This window comes from Poecilia reticulata, linkage group LG15 (genome assembly GCF_000633615.1).
Source record: "Poecilia reticulata strain Guanapo linkage group LG15, Guppy_female_1.0+MT, whole genome shotgun sequence".
NCBI classification, from domain to species: domain Eukaryota; kingdom Metazoa; phylum Chordata; class Actinopteri; order Cyprinodontiformes; family Poeciliidae; genus Poecilia; species Poecilia reticulata.
Genome location: NC_024345.1, coordinates 28,610,336 through 28,632,077, shown reverse-complemented (window position 1 = coordinate 28,632,077; position 21,742 = coordinate 28,610,336). Strand labels below are relative to the sequence as shown.

The window sequence follows — 21,742 nt, the reverse complement described above, 5'->3', positions numbered from 1 at the left end:
CCAACATCCCACATAGGACCTGCAAATCACACCAAAGAAAGTTCAACTACAGGAAATTTATTGCATGAAATTATGATTTCTTGAAGTAAATTTTGAAAAAATGTACATAAAATAGCCTTCATCAGTTTAAGTTTTACAGAGCAAAACAAAAAGAATCAATGCCCGTTGGTGAAAGTTGCATGAAACAAAAATAAATTTTTTCCATCCTGTTCTCTAAAAATGAGAGCAAAATCCAGGCTCTGTTATTTCATGGGTTTGCCTTTGGCGAGGCTGATTGATGGCAGCATTGATCGTTTATTTCTGACAGCATCTTTTCCAGGAGCCGCGTTTCTGCAAACGCTTTTCCAGAAAAACGAAACACACAGACAGACAGAGATACAATGGAAACATCAGGCAACAAGAAGAGATCAGTTGTGTCCAGATTTCAATCCCCTGACACAAACAGCCACCTTATTTAGGACACACGTGTCAAACTCGAGGCCCGTGGGCCAAATCCGGCCTGCCGTAGCTTTTTATGTGGCCCTCTGGATTCTAGACTAAACACTAAATGTGCTTAAATATGTTATCAGTCAGTTTTTATCTGCCAAATTATATCAATCAGTCCCTCCAGTTTCTTGAGAATTATTATGGAAATTCTCGCTAAATCAACAAATCCCTGCACTTTTTGTGCTAATAGTTGTGAGTTTATTGCAGATTTTTCTCAAAAATTGTTAAAAACTTTCTTACTTGTACTAAACAGCTGCCTCAACTTTAATTGACATCAGATTATAGTCCATGATCTATTCAAAGAGTAAATTAAAGTTGCTTTTACCGTCATAAATAAGGGCAAATATTTCAAAATTAGCATCACAAACAGTTTGATTTTTATTACAAAAAATCACAAAAAGAATCATGAAATCCTGGAGGGACTGAAAAGATGTTTAGTAATAGTATTTGATTTTAAGAATTGATATTTCAACAGTTTTTATCAAAGCATTCTGCACAACCAGCCCTTTCAGAGCATTCAGGATCCAGATTTGGCCCAAAACGAAAATGATGTTGAGGTTCAACAAGAACAGCAACTCAGGAGCCAAATAGGCAAACATGGTGGGAGAAATGATCAACCCAGGAACGGTACATTTCACAAAATAAGAAAAATTACTTCCACTTTCTTTAACCTCCACCTCAAGTCAGAAGCCAGACTTGGACAGTTTGATATTCCAACACCCCCAAATGACCCCAAACCGACATAAAAACTGGTTTTAGACGCGATAAATTAGGCTTATAATGAGCTTTTAAAATGGTTTTACGCTGAACCCTACTGAAAGTGAACGGACTGTAATTAAAAGTTTAAGAAAACCAACCAGTTCACAGATTCTCTTGCCAGTTCTGACCAGAGCAGCAGCAAAATATCCACCCAGACGAATCCAGTTAAATAAAAAAATATATACTTTCTTTATCCCAAATGGAGTTTAAATGTCAAATAATCCAAGTATTTTTGTCTCCTTTCTAGTGCAAACATCTTAGTTCACTTGAAATAATACAAACCTTATGATATAGGAGCTTGTTTTCTGTTTATAATACTTAGATATTGGTTCCATTGGGAGATTATTTCATAGGGAAAAGTCTTAAGTGAAATAATCTGCCAGGGGATCCAGAAGTTTTTCATTAATATTAAGGGATTACTGACTCTAAACAAGCCTCTGTTTCTTGCTGAACAGTTACTTGTAAGTTAGTTTTGTCTTATTTAGATATTTGCACCAGAAACTAGGCAGTTTTGTGATTTTTGCAGTGTGAAAACCTGGATTGGGGCGAGCATGTACCCCACACTGTAAATGGATACCAGAATTAGGTGGGGGAGGGGGGAGGGCTCATGTCTTTTCCATTTAGAGCATAATATTTAATCATAACATCAGGCGGACCTCATTTCCTGCTTGACTGACAACCTCTGACTGAGCGAAACCCCACACATATCAATCACATCATTGTGCAGTGGAGCAGCACAGAGTGGGCGCTGAGCGCTGAATGACAAGCACTTTCAAGCTAATTTACTTCAGGAAGGACATGACGTAGTCAAAACCTCTGAAAGGAATGTTCTCTGATCAGGGGTGGGATGCAGAGAAGTACAAATACTTTGTTACTGCAGTTAAATACATTTCTAATGCATTTGTTCCAAACTTAAAGGTGAACTACTGCACTTCCTTGAGCAGGTTAGGATGAACTATGGGTGATGGAAAACATCTTCATTACATTCTTTGCACTAAATCATTTTTAGATAAAGAGATTTTAGTCTGGTCATCTGTTTTAGGGCTCTGTCACTTTAAATCTAAATAAACTGCTGCTTGCCACGCCCCCTCAACTCAACATTTACGCTCACAGGTGAAAATGGCTGAAAACAGATTCACAATTATACAACCATACCATCTTTGAAAAGCAGAAGTGGAGCCCCCTGCACAACCAACAATAATGCAGCAGGTGGTTTCTAAATGATAAGTCAGGAGCAAAACACTTGTCTTTTCCAGCAGCCATTGTACAGCATATATACTGTATGTACATTTTGGACATCCTTGTTGAAGACATCAGGGAATACATTCAACAAATTTACTTTAAGAAATCATAATTTCACACATTAAATTACTTTCTTTCGTATACTTTGAAGGTACTGTGTGTGATGTAATGTAAATTGGTGTCAAAACTTCCAACTGTTATAGATTTGTGCTTCCTACACTGCAAAAACAAACAATCTGACCAAGTATTTTGTGTTTAGCTTTTAGTGCAAAGATGTTATTACATTTAAATAAGACAAAAATAATTTACAAGTAACTTTTCATCAGTATATAGAGCTTAATTTAAGTCAATAATTTCTTAAATTTTATTTTAAAAAGTGATAGTTCCAGTAAAATATTTCTTTCACTTTCATTACGTAAAGTATTTTTAAGAGTATGTACTTATTTACTTTTACTTAAGTAATAATGTTAATGTGGGACTTTTCCTTTAGCTAATTCAGTTTACCATATTTTCCAGACTATAGAGCGCACCTCACTATAAGCCGCACCTACACATTTTTTGGAAAAAAAATTTAAATTAGCACTTTCGTCTTTGATTTCCAATTTTGACTTCCAACGATTCACTTCCTGCAAAAGAGGAACCACTTCCTGGTGGTTGAAGATAAAGCCACACCGGGCGACTGGCCTCAAGGTTCAAAGTGTGGGGAAAAAGTAGCGGCTTATAGTCCAAAAAATACGGTAATTTATCTCCACAGTGCCAGTTTCCAACAGATGTCGTTTGCTAAATAAATCAACCATTCAGCAAATTGATCTGTTACCAAACAGTACAGTATGCTCAGTTAGTCATTCAAAGGAGTTTAAAAAAAAGTTTCTCTGAAAGGAAAAGAGTAAACTTTTACTTGTACTTTTAAAGTTCCTGAGCATCCTGCTTTGTGAAAGCTGCAGCCTGCCTGTGTGTTTGATCGCAGTGTCTGGAGCGAGCCATGAAGTTTTCATACGACGAGTTCCACCTTTGGCACCAGCTGGGCCTGTCACTCATGGCGGCCGGAAAGGTGAGCTCATTTCTCCTTATACATCAACACTCTGCACCAGAGGAGACATTCGCCTCCTCACCCACCATCATGTCCCGCACGTGCAGCGAATACTTCAGTGGACATTTTATACTGCATGCACTGCAAAAACACTAAATCCTACAAAGTGTTTCTTTGGTCCAGTTTAAAATATTTTAGTAAACTTGAAATGAGACAAACTAAGCAAGATATAGGAGTTTGTTTTAAGTAAGTAACTCTTAATATTGATGAAAAAGTCCTAGCTTTACTGGCAGATTATTTCTCTAATAACATTGGAAAATGTCTGTTTATATGTGAAATAATCTCAGAAAATACTTTCTCATTTACTAAAAAAGTGTTAGATTTTAATAACTAATTAAAAAAGCTTAAAATAAGTTGAGCTCCTATATGTTGCTGAAACGTTACTTGTGAGTTAGTTGCTTGTTGCCCAGCAGGCTAATGCTCGGCTTTTTTAACGATTTAAATAACCAAAATGTGAGTTAGTTGATGCAGCAAACACTGTAAAAACACAACATCTTACCAAGTGTTTTTGGTTAAGTTTCTGTAGCATTTATCTTACTACACTTGAAATAAGACAAAACTAACTTTTTAGTAAGAAATAGAGACTTGTAAGTAAATAATTCCTTAATAATGATGAAACAGTTCAAAGCTCTAGTGGCCGATTATTTAACTTGTAACAAGACATTTTTCTATCTGGCAATAAAACTAGAACTTTTTAATCTATTTAAATGATTTATTTACCTTAAACAAGCCTCTATTTCTTGCTGTAAATGTACTTTTAAGTCAGTTTTGTCTCATTTCAAGTGTAGCAAAGTATTTGGACTCGAAACTGGACCAGAAATACTTGGTAAGATTTTGTGTTTTTGCAGTGTGAATGCAATATGAACCATTGTAGTGCTGTTAGTAGGATAACTCCAGTTGCCTCCCCTCATGTCTCTCTCTCTGTGTGTGTTGGTTTGTTTTTGTGCAGCAGAAAAATTGATCCTTGCTGTGCGATAAAGCGACACCTCTGATCAATGGGGATGTCTAGAAATAGTCTGCGCCCTAAAAGGAGAGGGGGGCCGCCTCGGTGTCGTCAGATCCGCTTTTATCCCGGGCTTGCCCTGCTGTGTGTGTGTGTGTGTGTGTGTGCGTGTGTGTGTGTGTGTGTGTTTGGTCCATTAATGATCGACCTACATGTATTAAGTGACCGTGTGTCTAAAAGGGTCTATTAGGGCCGTGTAAGGACAGTTGATGTGTGTTTAATGCACAAAGTTTGTCATTCGTTCTGGTGTGTGTGTGTGTGTGTGTGTGTGTGTGTGTGTGTGTGTGTGTGTGTGTGTGTGTGTGTGTGTGTGTGTGTGTGTGTGTGTGATTCGCAGTGGGTCGGCGCTGTGTCTGTGTTGAAAGAATGCTCCAGGATGAGACCAGACGACCCCTCGCTGCCCCTGCTGGCTGCTAAGATCTGCATCGGTCAACTGCACTGGGTGAATGCTCCCAACACCTGCATATTAACACCTGAAACGAAAAGCGTTCAGAAAGCACTGAGATTCACTGCAAAACACAAAATCTTACCAGGTTTTTCTGGTCTAGTTTCTACTGCAAATATCTTAGTACACCTGAAATAAAACAAAACTAACATGAAAGTAACTTTTCAGCAAGATATAGGAGCTTGTTTTAAGTAAGTAAATTCTTAATATTGATTAAAAAAAGTCCTAGTTCCACTGAGATTATTTCATTTATGGTCTTGTTATAAGTGAAATAATCTCCCAATGGAACTGGTACTTCTTTCCCAATTTCAAGGAATTATTAACTTGCAACATGCTCCTGTATCTTGCTGAAAAGTTACTTGAAAGTTATTTTGATGCATCCGTTGCAGGGTTTCCCCCAGAAAACCAGTGAAGCCTGGTGGTAGGGAAGTCCACCAGTTACCCTTCTGTGTTTTTGTGTTAAAAAAAAGTAAAAAGTTAACAGGAAATTCTGAAAATAACAGCAACAAAGAAAATATAACCGTGCTTTAAATAAAACTGGTATTTCTGTAGGTTTTGTATGTGGAATCAAATGTTATCTTTTTTAAATTGATAATAGTCTGCTAAAGATCGCTGATGTTTTATTATACCTATCTTAACCCTTTTTGCTGTCACTGTTGCATTAAAATAAACAAACGATTCCCAGCCTGGTGGGGGGCCAAGAGAAGCCTGGAGGCCCGCCAGGCTTATATGTATATATATATATGCTTTGCTACAAATGATCAAGCTTTCACTAAAGGAATGTTGCTATTGCATTTTAGGCAACAAAATATTGATTCTTTTTTTATTTAAAAAGGGAATTGAATTGTTTATGTGCATTTTCCTATATATTTCTAATATTACATTAAAAGGCTTAAAAGGTTAAATAAAAAATCTGCAGAATGTGACAATTTTTGTATCCCATTAATCTCTGAGAATGTGTTCTTGCATTATGTTTATATTGGTTGAAAATGGTCTCAAAACAACAAGGTTATTGTTTATTGCAATAATTTCTGGGTCAGTTTATCGTCTAGCATAATTTATCGTATCATCAGTGAAGACTCGCACATAATTCATCTGAAGTTGCGTCTACCATTGACCAGCTTTGTGTGACGTGTTGTGATTGGTCAGAGGTTTTCTGCCATGTTTTATCTTTCATCCAGAGCAGAAAAGTTGATATGTTCGGTTCGCTTCCTCTCTTTTCTCCCTAAAAAAACCTCAGCTATCAATAAAGAGTGGGATCAATGGATGCAGAGATGAAATGAGTCGGGAAGAGAAAGTGAGGCCAGATTAGAACAGAGGAACCAACAGGCGAATGGAGACAGCGCATCTGTTAGTGGCTGGAGATCATGGCAGGCCAGAGACACTAAGGAGCTTACAGTTTTAATCACAATGGGACACTATGGCCATAGTGCAGCGCGGCATTACAGAAATGGGCCACCGCTCTCCACCGTCAGCTCCACCGGACAGTCTGGGCTGTAATCTGTCCAGCGACATTATGCTCCTTAAGCCAGCCCACGTGGAGCTTTCTGAACATCGCTGAGGTTTCTCTGCAACTCCATGATATCTGCGGCAGGACGATCTGCAAGCAAAGCTGCTTTTCTCAATTCCTGAAGAGCAGCGCTGCAGATCTTCACATCAGTCATGAGAGAAAAAACAACAATGGCGTAATCCTCCTAAGATGTTCGCGGACAGGCTGTGCAGTAAAATGCTTGATTCAGAGAAACGCAGATGAAACAGGATGAAGGGGAGCGCAGCATTAGCGTTACCCCCTTACACCCACCTTCCCACCTGCCTGTCCGCCACCAGGCGCAGCTCTCACACCATGTGGCACACTTTCTCCCTCGCCTGCAGTCTGCTGCTGCTGCTGCCTGTGTGTGGGCGAGTGTGTGTGTGTGTGTCCTTCAACAAACTCTGCGCTGTCCTTCAGCTGAATCCGTTCAGACTGTCCCCACACTAAACTCCCAGCAGGCCCAGCCCATCAATACTTCATTCCCTGCTGCAGCACCATTTGCTGCACAGCGGAGGAACTTTATTTGTGTCGCACCTTTCGTACCCAAGGTGATTCCAAGCGATTTAAAATGTGTTGCGTGAATTGAATTGCATGCATCTCTGGGCCCGACATGGTAGGAAATTTACCTGGATGCCAAATTATAACAGAAGTTACTGCGTTTAGTCTCAACTAGCAAGAGCAATTTTATTTACAGAGACTCCATAATTCATTTTATTTGTTGTTTCTATTGTTTTGTTTATTTATTTTGGATATAATCTTCCAGTTCCGCTGTTAAATGCTCATTAGAACTAAAGCTTATTGATCTTTGAGGATGAAAATGGTCTCAAAACAACAATATTACCATTTATCGACAGGCGTAGTTGGTAACTGAGGACATGACAACTTGGAGCAAAACCTAAAGCTAATATGATACGTTGAAACTTTATTGTCCATCTATGTGGAAATAAAACCAATCATCCAATCACAAAACTTGAGAAAACCATGATCATTTAAAAAATAAATCAATCAATATGATTTATTTAAAGACATGAACTTTTCACGTTTTTTTAGCTGCAGATGCATCTTTTGCTACAAATCATCAAGGATTAAATAAAAAAATGCTTTTGTTGCGTTTTAGCCAACAAAATATAGATTTTCTTATTTAAAAAGGGATTTTAATTATTCATGTGCATTTTCTTATGTGGCAATATTTGTAACCGATTAATCGCCAGAATAATCGATTAATCGGATACAAAATACTTAAAAAGTCCATGCATCGAAGGTTTCTGTGTTCACGTGAAGTTCAAGGAGGCGGAGAACCTGTCGAAGTGCGTGGCATCGATGGGAGAGGAGGCCCGGGAGTTCCTCCCCAGGGCGTACCTGGCGCTGGGCCTCAGCTTCAGCCTTCAGGCCTCTGAGGGTAAGTCTGTCCACATGCGTGTGAATCTGTGCGGATGGATGTTTGAATTGAACCTTTTGAGTGACTCGCTAACCTTGATTTGTTTTTGTTTTTTGTCTTCAGCCACTTTGTCAGCTGATCGGAACGAGTTCAACAAAAAAGCCCTGCAGGCATTAAACAAGTATGTGTTACTTGTTTTCATACCCTTTTATTTATTTGTCACTTCCTGTCATAATAAGCAATAAATCAATTAATCGCCATAAATTAAAACAAGCTCAGTATGGTTTATGAAAACTGAGTGACTTCAGGAGCTGATGTTCAGGTGTTTGTAGAACATAAAAACTCTGCCTTTCCTCCACAGAGCCAATTCATTAGACCCCCAGGACGCTCAGATTTCCATGTACCTGGCTCTCCAGCTGGCCCTCGTACGCCAGGTACAAGCAAGCCTTTCAGCAACGTCACATTGCTGCATTTTCATTACAAATGTATGCAAAACTTTGTTGACACACCATTAATGCCGAAAAAAAACACAGTTTTGGAATTGTGAAGTTTCCATCCATTAAATAAGAAACAGAATTAAAATGACGTGTGAAAAAGTTTGTTCCTCAATAAGTCATAAAAAATATTGACCGCCATCATCTTCCTACCACTTCCTGTTGTCTTCTTCAACGTCTCTGCCAGTAGTAGCATCTGCTTGTCGATTGTGTGATGCAGAAAAACTTTCTATTGCAGTTTTACAACTTTGACATGGCCAAAAACCAATCGGCAAAACTTTTTATCAACAAACAGGAGTTTGTTTTTTAAATTGTCGTGATTCCATTAAGCAAATTTATTTTCAAAATGTCAAATTGAGCAATGGCGACGCTGCTAATAGCTGCGTTTCTGTTGACCATAAAGCTGTTCTAATTAAAAGTCTCAATAAAAAGTTTTGCTGCCAAGATGAGGTTGTTTTTCAACCATGTCAAAATTATATATTTTGCAAAACCGCAAAGGAAATACTTTTCTTCTTATCACACGTCACATGATCAACAAGTGGATGTTACTACTGGTGCAAACCACGAAGAAGACAGGAAGTGTCCGGAGGATGATGGTTTCTTTTCATTTCTTTTTTAATGACAAGCTTATCCACACCTAACTTTAATTTATTATTTAATTAAAACAATGCGATTGCAAAGTTTTGTTTTTTCAACATTAGCAAAATATCAACAAAGATTTGCATTTGCAACAGAAACGCAGCTACAGAGTCTGAAGTTTTACCTGAAAAGCGTTTTGCTTTTCCAGGTGTCTGCAGCCATGGAGCCGCTACAAACGGCCTTGTCTCTGCGCGCCGATGACCTGCTGTCCCTCCACCTGCTGACCCTGCTGCTGAGTTCCCAGAAACATCACCGTCACGCCCTGGACACCCTCACCCTGGCCCTCAGCCAGCATCCGGACAGCTTCAAGTAAAGCAAACACCCAATCACACATCAAACAGAAAGAAAACCGTAGAGAAGAACATTGTTTGTTGTTTTTACGAGTGTTTGTGAAGGAAAGCAGCTCCAGAGCGCGGCGCAGGGAGGGCCTGTCCTGACAGAGCGAGCGCTCGCTGTGGGGATTGGGTGTCTTGGCTGCACTATGGTGGAAACCAAGCGCACAAACACAGGCGCCGTCTCGACGCCTTATTTAGACGTGCCAGAGTGGGAAGCCTGCATTGCAGCACCGATGCCCCTCATGCACCTCACCCTTCCACCACTGCAGCTCTGGCAACAATCCTTCAGAGGGACGTGTCGCCTTGCATTGCAGGCATCGATTATTTTAGTAATATTGACGAGTAATCAGTTAACCAGACAAAAAAAGGCCACATTCTGCAGATTGTTCATTTAATCACTGATTTTGTTTCAAAGAATATTAGAAATAATACATAAAAAAAACAAATAAGCAATTCAGTTCCTTTTTAAAATCAGAAAATATTTTTTTTTCTGTTTAAAATCCAGTAATGTAGCTTTCCTTTAGTATACGGTTGATCATTTGTAGCAAAGGATGCATCTGCAGGTGAATAACAGCTACTTCTGACATCAACATGTGAAAACTAAGGCCTTTCTGCTCAACTTTACATCAACACAGTTTACAGCTGATCTGTTGATTTATTTTTGGATTAATCCATTAATAGCAAAAGGTGACCTAACAGAACATATTTTTACAGAATTTGAACTAGGTGAAGCTAAAACTATCAAACCTGAGGAGTTCTGGGTAGAACATAAAAGATTTTGATTAATTACTGCTGAGTGTGTTATTCTTTCAGCAATCTGCCTTTTTATGAGTTTATATTCCCGTTAGCGATTAATCGGTTACTAAATTAGTTGATGATTAATCGATTCATCACAATGAATCATTTCAGACTAATTAAAGTCTGAAACGGTTTTGTGTAAAAGTAAAACAAGGTTGAAATCTGACGAAATCCAGTGATTATTTTACATTTACCAGTTTAAACAGATATTCTGTGGAAAATGTTCCTCAGCACAGAAACTTCAGAGAACTCGCCACGATTTTGTTTTGCTGTGAGCTACTTTTGTAACATCATTATGTATTTTCTGTCGCAGTCATTTCTTAATTGTTTATTTGCTGTTATTTTGTCGTTTCAGTTTATTTTTTGTGTTTATTACTAAGTCACCAGAGGAGTTATGGGTTGAATATATTAATAGACAAAGCAAAATGTTTATATTTTTGTACAGTTTTGTCAGCAAATTACATTTTTGAGTCTTTAGTTAGCAATTAGTTAGCAATTAATCAATCACTAAATTAGATGATTATTTGAATAATCGATTAATCCGATTAATCATTTCAGTCATACATGCACCAACCCTGTGTATGTGTTAGTTTATTGCAACTATAACTATAAAATAATGACAAAATCTGAAGGCGTTTCTTAATAAATGTTGTAAATTTTGCAGCATTATTACAGTATCTGTCTCTCTGGTGTCTCTCAGAGCTGCAATAACACCAGGAATGTGCTCATTACCTGAGGAGGATGGACGTGTGCAATAAAACCTGCCAAGGCCGATTCTTTCACACTAATATGGCAGCATGTTGCATCATTCCTCTGATGTGCTTTCAGAGCGCTGAGAAGCGTTTCGTATCGCGGCCATTTGGGGTCAGTGTTGTCCTCCGCGGCCCCGGCACAAACAGATGGGTGATTGTCAAACATGCAAGTGGGAGAGAGATTGGTGGAGGGAGCAGAAAAACAAGAAAATTGATGAAATAACGAAGGACATCAGAGCCTGACAGGAAGCGTCGGAGAGGAAGGGAGTGGGTGGGCGCTTTTATAACCGCACAGGCCGATCCTTTTCGCTGCGTGTACAGTCGGATGATGAAGTCTGTTCCCAGTCTGCCTGGATGCACAGTCACACACTCGGAGACGAGCACACACTCTTTTTACACCTCCTCTGTGGAGACACTTGACTGCTTTGACCCATTTAAGAGCTCTTTGCCGGGCTCGGCCAATCACGTCGCTCGCTGTGCCAGGAATCCCCCATTGCCCCGGTAACCGTGAGGTCACGCTGGTGGAGCAGGCAGCGGTTGTCGCGTCAACCCGTTGTTACGGTTCTTTTACAAAGAAAAAAAAGATGTTGAGTCAGAAGGAAGCAGGGACAGTGACATAACGAGTCCATAGTCGATATCTGACTTTAAATGTTTTGTTTTATGACTTGCTTCACTTATAAGGTCATAAATGAACCTAAATTAAAAAAAAACATGAAATTTAGAACAAAAATCATAAAGAAGAGAAGATATGCCTTATCTTTTCTGCTGCATCAGGGTTTGACTCCATAAACTCTTTAGATCACATTCATCAAACTGAAGGCCCGGGGGCCAAATGTGGCCCGCCGTAGCTGTTTATCTGGCCCTCTAGGCTTCACATGCTAAAGCTAAAGTAGGTCAACCAGTCCCTCCAGTTTTCTGTGATTCTGTGGAAATTTGCATTAAAGTCAACAGATCCCATCATTCTTTCATGCATAACTGTAAGTTTATTGCAAAAGCTGTGAAAAACATTCGGTTTATGTGACGCCAGGCAGTATTTCTGACTTTTACGACGCTGCTGCCTCAGCTTTATTTGATGTCTTTTTTGTGATCAGTCATAATTCAGCGCAAATATCTCAAAATTCTTTGCAAATATTTCAATATCAGTGATTTTGATTGCAAAAAACAATCCTGGAGGGATTGAACAACGTGAAACATGTTCAATATTATTTAATTTTAAGAAGTATTTATTAATGCAGAGACAGCTATATTGATATTTAACTGTTTATTAACGAGTTTTATCAATATAATCATGATCTTGATTTGGCCCGAGACGACTGTGAGTTTAACGGCTCGGCTGCTTAATGCAAATCGCCAGTCAGCTCATTGCATTTGCACAATTAGATGTGTGAAGGACAATTTGTTGAAGTTCAAACTCGGCATCAGTGTAGGGAGGAAATTTACTTTGATTTATAGAGAAGGATTGAAGAGAGAAGAGTCGACCAAAATGGCCGCTACGTTCTCACACAAGAGATGTTCAATCAAATACGTTTAATCTTTTTTTATTGCAGTCTGAACAGCCCATTTCCAATTTTTTTAACTTCCCCAAAAATTCTGAATTGTTATGAATCTAATAGTTTTCAGAGCGTCTGTAGTCTAAACGTTCACGTTGCATTTCCATCCGACTTTTGCGGCATCAATGGTCATAACTCTGCACCAGAAGAAGCCGGACGCGGTAAATCCTGACGTAAACAACATCTGAAAGTTAGAATTATGAATCAATACGCCACAAAAAAGGCCGTTTCTATTACTTGTGCTTTTTTTTGTTATCTTATATACAAAATATACATACCAACCGTCATTATCCGACAAGTTATAACCTGCACACCTGCTGCAGCAGCAAAATTACCGTTCTGCATTCCTGAAGATTCCCACAAATATTTAACAGAGTGTTTTGTTTCTTAGTCATATCATGCAATGTATTTTACTGGAGATAGACCAACACAAAGTGCACATTATTGTGAAGTAGATGGAGATAAGACATTTACATTTTTGACAATGTGGCTCCAACATGTAAATAAGAAACATCTGCTGTAGAAAACAGTTTGTTTTTTCTCCTCATCGTTTTAGTTTCATAAGTCAGTGACACGGTTAGTGCGATAATACCGGTTCATTGCTTAATCTCAGTGTAAACGCATCTGTTCTGTAAATACCAAGGAGCCCAGCAGAAGGTCAGGGAGAAATATATTGAGGAGACGTAATACTCGCACTGTGAAACATGGTGGTGATACCATCATGCTGTGGGAATGGTTTTCTTCAGCACGGACGAGAAACATGATCAGAGTCGATGGGAAAAGGGAGTGAAATACACATTGTGTCAAATGATCCACACGAATTGAAAAACCTGTTCCCCTCCTCGCCTGTGGTGGCGCTACGCCAAGAACCACTGAACTTAGCGACACAAAAACTATTGAAGACACTGAGCGCAAATTTCTTCCACATGAGAAGTAAACAAAAATGGAGTGACATCTCTTCTCTTTTGTCTTTGGTAAAAGACCATGAACCATTTCTCTTGCTAGCGTTAGACTAGCGTGTTTGTCTTGGTTGTTATTTCCCAGAATGCCTTGCGTTGTAGTCCTGCTTTTGTAGCTGTTTCCTGATGATCTGTGAGAAATGTGTCTCCTCTTATTTCTCCCAGTGCTAACAATAAACAACCAATCAGATGCAGGAGGCGGGTCTTGGCGCTGTCAATCACAATCTCGTGGTGCTGCTCATCCCCTCTGTCCTCTGCTGCCGCTTTTCCCTATCAACAGATCCTATTGCGAATTCTAATTATAGTTAAAAAGGTTTTCCTGTGACAGTAATATATTTCTCCGCCATTAACCCATTTAACAGCGACTACATGAGGTTGATTGACAGCGCTAAGACCCGCCTCCTGACTCTGATTGGCTGTTGTTGGTCAGGCATTTCTTCAGACGGTAGTTATACCTCAGAGAGGAAGTGGAGGAGATTTGTCTCATTATGACACGGAGACAGTTTTATCAAATATGTAAAAACAATATATTTTATAAAAACTGCATACAGCAGCTTTAAGGTTCTGCAGAGAATCAATGTCAGGCCCTGAAAACTGATCTTCTCAAACAGTGTCCTGCCTAAGTAAAAAAACAGTGCACTGTTTAAATTAGAATGATGAAACACGGAGCATCTATTCAGTAAAGCTTTTTTGATTTCATACTCAAACCTCACCGCTGCGGCCCGCTGAGCCGAGGCCCGGCTGCAGAGCTCAAAGTCGGAATACAAGACTCCCGACAGAGACGGAGGGAGACGATGAAAGGAGGTGTTTTCTCAGCAGGAGGCCCATAGAATATCATCGGCTCTGGATGTGTGAGAGATCAAAGCTGGCTCTGACTGGTGTGTGTTTCATATGTGCGTGCTCCCACTTGTGTGGGTGCGAGTGCGCGAACATTTGTCCAATCTTGCACATGCATGTTGTGTGTGTGTGTGTTTGTGTATTGAGTGTGCGCACATGGATGTGTGTGACTCTTGTTAGCCACTGGCTCTGTGCACCACAGCGAACTGTCAGCTCGCTGTAGCATACCAAATTTCTGCTTCCTCGTTTTCTCCCACATCCTCAACCCCCGGCTTCTGCCTTCTTCTGTATCCGCTGCGTCCAATCGCTCTCCGGTGTTTTTTTTTTCTCACCCTCCTTGCACACACTTTGTCTCTCTCTCTCTCTCTCTCTCTCTCTCTCTCTCTCTCTCTCTCTCTTAATTTCTTCCTTTTCTTTGAAATTATAATCACAGAATAAACAAGCCTTCATTTGAGTGAGTGTCACAGTTTATACTAAAGATCCAGCATTCATTTTAGGCGTTGCATGGCTTACTGTACGTCAGGTTGCAATCTGAAAGCATATCTGCACAGGCTAGTGTGTGTGTGTGTGTGTGTGTGTGTGTGTGTGTGTGTGTGTGTGTGTGTGTGTGTGTGTGTGTGTGTGTGTGTGTGTTATTTATGCACGTGTGCGTTCATGTGCGTGTGCATATATTTACGCTTGTCGTACATCTGCAGTTTTGTGTTCACGCCTCATGTGCTTCCAGAGACTACGCTCTCTGATCTGTGGGAGTGCGGAATGAGTAATATAGTAGATATACTACTTTTTTTTTTTCCAGGAGGGAACATCATTAGCTATTTTTATGTGTGGAGTTTACGCTGGCACTCACCACTCTCAGCACTCCGACGCCGAGCGTTTACTCAGAGCTGCGCCGCTCTGCACACGACCGGCTCCGTCCCAGGAGGCAGGAAAATGACAGGCTGTGTAATCCGCTGTGTAGTTTCAAGTGTTGTAATCTTGGTGAAATCTATCTTTTCTGACGCTGCCTGGGAAAACACAGATTGTACTGAGGCACAGAAGAGCACGGTGGAATCGTTTCTGCCCTATTATCAGTCATTTCATAGAAAATAGGGGATTTTCTGAATAAATCCATCGGTTGGTTGTTCCAGCTTATTCTTGCAGGGTCACAGGTTGCCAGTTCACCTCAGGGCAACAGAGAGGACAGTTTGTAGAAAGCAATTAACCCATCACATGTGAAAGAGAGAACAAACAGGCTGGGATTCAAACCCGCAACCTTCTTGCTGCAAGGCAGCAGTGCTGCAAACATTTTTTAGTTCTGAATGTTTGTAAATCAAGCCTTCCTGCTAAATATAGAAAGATATTTAGTTTGCAGCTAATTATTTAATTAGCAAGCATCCAGTTAGCTAGTTAAACATTTTATTTTTAGCTATGTATTTTGTTAGCAAGCTAACAAGTTTTGCTAGTGGCTACACATTTAATTAGCAAGCTGAATGTTTAGTTTGTAGCTATAAATTTAGCTAGCAAGCAAGCATTTGTTTGGCAAGCTAAATATTTAGTTTGTAGTTATCCATTTTGTTAGCAAGTTAAATATTTTTGCTTGTGGCTAAATATTTAATTAGAAAGCTAAATGTTTATATTGTGCTCAACACTGTAACATTTATGAATGATTAACATGGTGAAAATAAAACTTTACCAAATTATCACAATTATTTTTTATGACAGGCTAAATAACCCAAATAATTGCTGTTAATTTTTGTCAGTGTAAGTTTATAACCGTCACTTCACATAAATCAAACACACTAATGATTATATATTAAATGAAACAACGTGCAGTTGTAGGTAGGTTGTAGTTTTTGACCCTTTGAACTCATTCACCAAATTCCTGCTGTTGAAATCCATTGAGAAAGAACAGTTCAGTTCAGATACAACATTAAATAACTTAAGCATAAGCTGTACTCTTGGTATTTCTTTTTTTTTTTACCAACTAATACTGATCTAAGCTTAGAAGGATTTCTCATGTCGTACACCGAGGCGACAAAGAGAGAATCGGTTTTATTGTGCGCAGGAAATGCGGCTGCTTCCGCAGCTCCTGTCACCTGGATGAGCCGCCGCCATGCTGCTAAAAGCTCCATCACACCGACACCCACCATCACACAGACGCCCGCTCCGGTGAACTCCTGCTGGCAGCCGTATCCTTAACACAGCCTCCCTCTGCACCACTTGTCATCTGTGTGCCAGTAAATCCAGCCTCCTTCCTCCCACACACACACACACTCCGTACACCTCTTCTGCACACAAATCCCTCCATCTTTTAATCCCGTTTTCATTTCGTCTTTTCACCAGTTGGTACCAAAACCAGTTTCTCCATCAATGATCCCCATCCTTCAGTCTTATGGGTGATTGATGTCCATGACGGACTTCATCCTCTGAGATTCCCTTCTGGCAATTACCCACACACACTCAGAGAAGTTCACATCAGAGACTCCCACATCACTTAACCAGTTGTCTTCAGCTAAAAGGGCGAAGCGGAAACACTCTGCTGCTTCTTAGCACACACACACACACACACGCACACACACACACACACACGTCAGAAACCCTTTCAGAGCTCATTGCTGACCAGCTTTCTCTTCCATTTGGCTTCATTGATCCAGATATCGGCGATAATTCAGAAGCTCTTAATGCGGCCCGAGTTTTTCTTCGCCGTTTCATGTGATAATGATCCTCATTTCTCGGAAATCCATCTGCGTCGCCCTCTGGTTGTTTTCAAATCATTTTACTGTTTAATTTGCCAACAATAGGAAAAGCAGCCGTTGCTGCTGGTACAAAACCTCGTAAAAGCGGTCGCACAACTCGCACCCTTTAAACGTTTTCACGTTTTCTCAAGATCACAAACTCTAAAGCTGCAGCTGGACTTTTATTTTTAAAAATATTTGGTGCATATTTGTTAAAATTGTCACTAAATCATGATGTTTTAAAAATATATACAAAAAAACATATTTTTCAAAAATAAATTTAAATTTCCTGCTGTTTGTATTTTCCTTTGAACTTTGACCTCCTTGCCAAAGAAAAATATATTTGTGTGTGTCTGTTTTATTTTTTATTTTAAAAAAAATTTGCAACCACATTGTTTGATTTTCATTTGGTAATTTTCATTATTTAACTTATAACAAATCAAAACTGTGAAATAATCTAATGGAACAAGTAATTATTCCCAATTTTGATAAATTATTTATGTAAAACAAGCCTCTGCATCTTCCTGAAAAGTTACTTGTAAGTTAGTTTTGTTTCCTGTCTAGAGAAACTAGACCAAAACACCTGGTAAGACTTTGTGTTTTTGCAGTGTGAGGGACACAATGAGACCTAAACACACCAGTTTGAATTCAAACAGCGCGACTAACTGAGATGCTTGTTGCGGTTTAGTTTGCTGCTGACGAAGGTGAAGCTGGAAGAGGCCATGTTGGGACCCGCTGCAGCCCTGCAGACCTGCGAGGAGATGCTGCAGCGCTGGCAGAGCCAGTATGACGTCAGCCGCTCCAGGTAAACCTGCAGGTGTTTTAGTGCAGAGAGGAAAGCGAAGCGTCTCAGTTTGGACCCAGACATAATGGCTGCTGTCAGCGCTGCCTTGTTTAGTTTTATTGAATTACAACTTTAATTGTTGATCCTGAGGATTTCCCGCTCTGCGCTGATATTAGATCATCAGTGTTACTTTACTGCCCACTCTGTGATTCACCTGATATGATGATGAATCCTTTTCCAGAGGTGTCACTTTCTATCTATTCATCATTTGAAGACTTTAATAGTTCAACACACGTGCAGTACGTAATGTTGTATAACACTTAAACTGTTCAAATCTTTGGCACTTTTTTATGAATGTTTGGCTACAATTAGCAACTGGATGTTTCATGATGGATCTCATTTTAATTCAGATTTGTTCGTTACATTTGGCAGTGAGACGGACGACAGCAGCAGCGTGCCGATGGCTGAGAGGTCAGAGGTCAGCCCTGTTGTCAGGAAGCCCTCCATCCACCTCAACCTCCCGGACTTCCAGGACGACTCCACAGGTCTGCTTTCTTCATTCTAAACCTGATTTATACTTTTATTTGTTGTTTAAAGGAGTTCTAACAGAATTATCCCACTGCTGACTAACGTTAAATACTCATCTGGTATGATTTCCTCCTGAATGGTTAGGAGCCTTTTTTATTGTACTTTTTATTCTTTTATTGTATTAATTTTCTTTTTTATGTAATTTGGACTTTGAGTCTGTAATAAAATCTATTTAAAATCCTGGATTTAACTGGATTTCCACGTTTAACCTGTTTTAGATTAAAACTCTGTGTTTAAATAAAAGTGATGAATCCGACCTTTGACCCGCGTTTCAGTCAGGATCAAGCAGGAAATCCATCAAAATCAGAAGATCTGCTGGCATTTTTCCATCCGACTTTATGAACAAGCGTAGCCCGTTGTGAATGCTCAGGCTAGGCACATTTAGCAGGAAGTGCGGTTGACTGACAGCGCTAAGCCCCGCCTCCTGACTCTGATTGGTTGTTTCTGGTTGGGAGCGATCCATTTCTTCAGGCGGCAATAAAAGCTCAAAGGAGGTGGAGGAGATCTAATTTTTTCACAAATTATCTCCCTGATAACAAACTGTCACAACATGATAACAAATATGTAAAAAAATATATTTGTAAAAGTTTTATACTGCAGCTTTAATGATAAAATTTGTTTAACCGAGTGAATAAAATGACATTTTGTTGAAGACCCAACCTCTAACCGATCCACTGGTGGTTCTGGCTTCCTCTCCCTCCTCTCCTAGGATCCCTCAGCCCTCCGTCGGTGGCGGTGTCCCGTCTGGAGGCGGCGCTGTCAGAGGTATCGGACCTGAGCTCCACCCGGCGCCAGGGCCCTACTTACATCTGGGCCACTCTGGAGCGCATCTGGCTGCAGGCTGGTAGGACTTCACAGCACGTGACCCGGAGCCACGTTTTCAGGCCCCTTCGCTCTGGGATTTCCTGGAACATTTGATTTTCAAACTTCCCAGAACGAAATGCGCCATCCCGCCCAAACAACATTCAGAGCTCAACACCTGGTGAGCCGAAAGTTAAAAATAAACGGACTAATAAGAGTTTATTTAAATACCAACCCCCTGCAATTAGATTACACTTTTTTCCCTGTAACCGTGGTAACCATAATGACATTATGATGTCAGAGAGTTAAATACGGCTAGTTTCAAACGAATTAAGAACCAAGACATTTTAGTAATTTCAAAAAGTGAAACTCCTGTATTATGTAAATTAATGTGCACTGCAAAAACACAAAACCCTACCAAGTAATTTTCTAGTTTCTGTTGCTAAGTAGACGTCAGTTGATCAAATTAAAGAGAAAGCAAAATGTGTAATTTGTTCAAAGATAATTAATATTTCCCATTCCATTTCTAATCTAAAAATAAAGTCTCCATGTGCATCGGCCACCTGTTCCCGCGGGCCGCACGCAGACGGCCCGCGCACCGCACTTTGGACACCCCTGTTTTAAACAGTGGCGCCTTGGAAAATGGCTCTTTCCTGGAATTGCTTTCTGAATTAAACAGATGTGTGCAGAGACTTGGCTGTGTGGTGCAGCTGCACTGAAAAAAGGCCATCAGATGCAAAACTAAACGATTCTAGTAATCCTATTAACTCATAAGATCGTTTATATCATTACTGCGTTGCATAATGTTGAACATAAACTAGATTACGCCTCGTTCTGGATGCAGGATTTCTCCTCCTCTTGACGTTCTCTGGCTCTTCTCAAAAAACAAACAAGTCGCCTGAGTGAATTTTTGATGCTGCAGTGCGCACAGCAACAAAAAAAAAAAAGTGTGCTCACGTTGCATCAAGTGCATAAACAATGTCCTACTCCCCTGAGAGGCTGAAATTAAATTGAGCATATAAACAGGTCAGTAAGTTGTGTAAGACTCTGAGGCTGCACAGCTTTCACTGCTACGGCTGCACAGTTTGCTTTTCATCTGCCTGAAAAGAGAAACTCTGAATGGTTTCAGACAGAAACAAGGTTTTCTAGGCCCCAACACAAAGACATCGTCCATTTCTGGAGTCATCTTTGTTGGGAATACATGAATATATCAAAATATAATCAAATAGAGACCAGAGTAGCCAACAAAAGTAAACATAGCTGTAACTTCAACATATTTCTACTCAAATAAAAGTAAAAAGAAGCCATTTAAGAAATTACTCAAAAGTTTACTCAAGTACTGAGTAACTGATTATCAATAATTTAATATTTAAAAATTACATCATCAGCTAAGAAAAAATAAAATATAAAGTGGAAATTGTGACCAGAATGACAATAATTTATAAAAGTAACAAAAAATGATCAAAATCAGGTAAAAGAAAATTTTTCCAAATCAATTTTTATTAATAATAAACTGATTAAACTTTAACAAAAACTGCAGGTGTCTGTCTGTTAAATTTCTGGTTAAAACATGTTTGTTTTTCAATCAGTGGGTAGAAAATACAGCAATTTACAAAAATAAAAGTAGAAATACTTCATAATAAATTTACTCAAGTAAAAATCAAACGTACAAATACTCCCAAAAGTACTTTTTTTATCCAGAACCAACTCTGGTTATACTGAAGATTCTTCTTATCGTGTTGTCTGACGGTTTTACATGCAGATCAAATGGTCTCCATATGAGACACATTAGGAAGAAAAATGCTTATGCAAGCACTGATCTGGTAGCTTTTTTTAATTTAAAGAGCTCAGGTGAGGAGCGGGAAAATACCTTACGTAACCGGATCCAAATCATCCCGACGTTATGCACCGGAACCCCGAGGCTGGGAGCAGACATCCCACAGAGCTAGCATGCATTAAGTGTTTCCCATCTGTGCATCTGTGAGGCACAGGTAAACAAACAAAGCCCACACACACGCACAGACACACACACACACACACGGCAGACGGCGCTGTCAGCGTTTACTCCACTCAGCTTCCACATCAGGTTCTGTGGGCCGATGATGTTCAGTGTCTGAACCGCCTGGCAGCTCGTTGGCCGGCGGGTCCGCTGCAGGACGCCTCGTCGGCCATCTTGGAGAGGGAAGAGCCTGTGGTCGGTCCGCTGGGTTTGTGTGTCTGGGGTTTGTTTGAGGGCAGGGAGGCCCTTCATATGGGACGGCCATATTTAGGCAGGAGCTCCGTTCGCTGCTCTCGGCCTCCGTTTCCTTCCTGAACCAGAAAGTTTGTGTCGAGTTTCTGAGGTTTGATTCTCTGATCTGTTTGTTTGTCTGTAAGGAGACAAAACACACGAATTTACTAATGGAGTTTCTTCTTCTTCTGTTCTCTCCCTCCATCATCAACCAACAGCAGGAACCGCCCACCCATCCAACCATTCATCCATCCACCCATCCAACCATCCATCCATCCACCCATCCAACCATCCATCCATCCACCCATCCAACCATCCATCCATCCA

General features: G+C 40.0%; 1 protein-coding gene across 4 annotated transcripts in view; it reads left to right on the top strand.

The window, feature by feature from the left end:
* Positions 1 to 21,742, top strand: part of ttc7a (tetratricopeptide repeat domain 7A) — a 50,958-nt gene that overhangs the window by 16,975 nt on the left and 12,241 nt on the right. For all 4 annotated transcript variants that reach the window (XM_008430398.2, XM_008430399.2, XM_008430400.2 and 1 more), the window contains 9 exons: positions 3,455 to 3,538; positions 4,918 to 5,022; positions 7,838 to 7,955; positions 8,058 to 8,115; positions 8,296 to 8,368; positions 9,216 to 9,376; positions 17,701 to 17,817; positions 18,229 to 18,341; positions 19,094 to 19,228. In XM_008430398.2, coding sequence (XP_008428620.1) covers positions 3,455 to 3,538; positions 4,918 to 5,022; positions 7,838 to 7,955; positions 8,058 to 8,115; positions 8,296 to 8,368; positions 9,216 to 9,376; positions 17,701 to 17,817; positions 18,229 to 18,341; positions 19,094 to 19,228 — 964 coding nt within the window. The remainder of the gene's footprint in view (positions 1 to 3,454; positions 3,539 to 4,917; positions 5,023 to 7,837; positions 7,956 to 8,057; positions 8,116 to 8,295; positions 8,369 to 9,215; positions 9,377 to 17,700; positions 17,818 to 18,228; positions 18,342 to 19,093; positions 19,229 to 21,742) is intronic.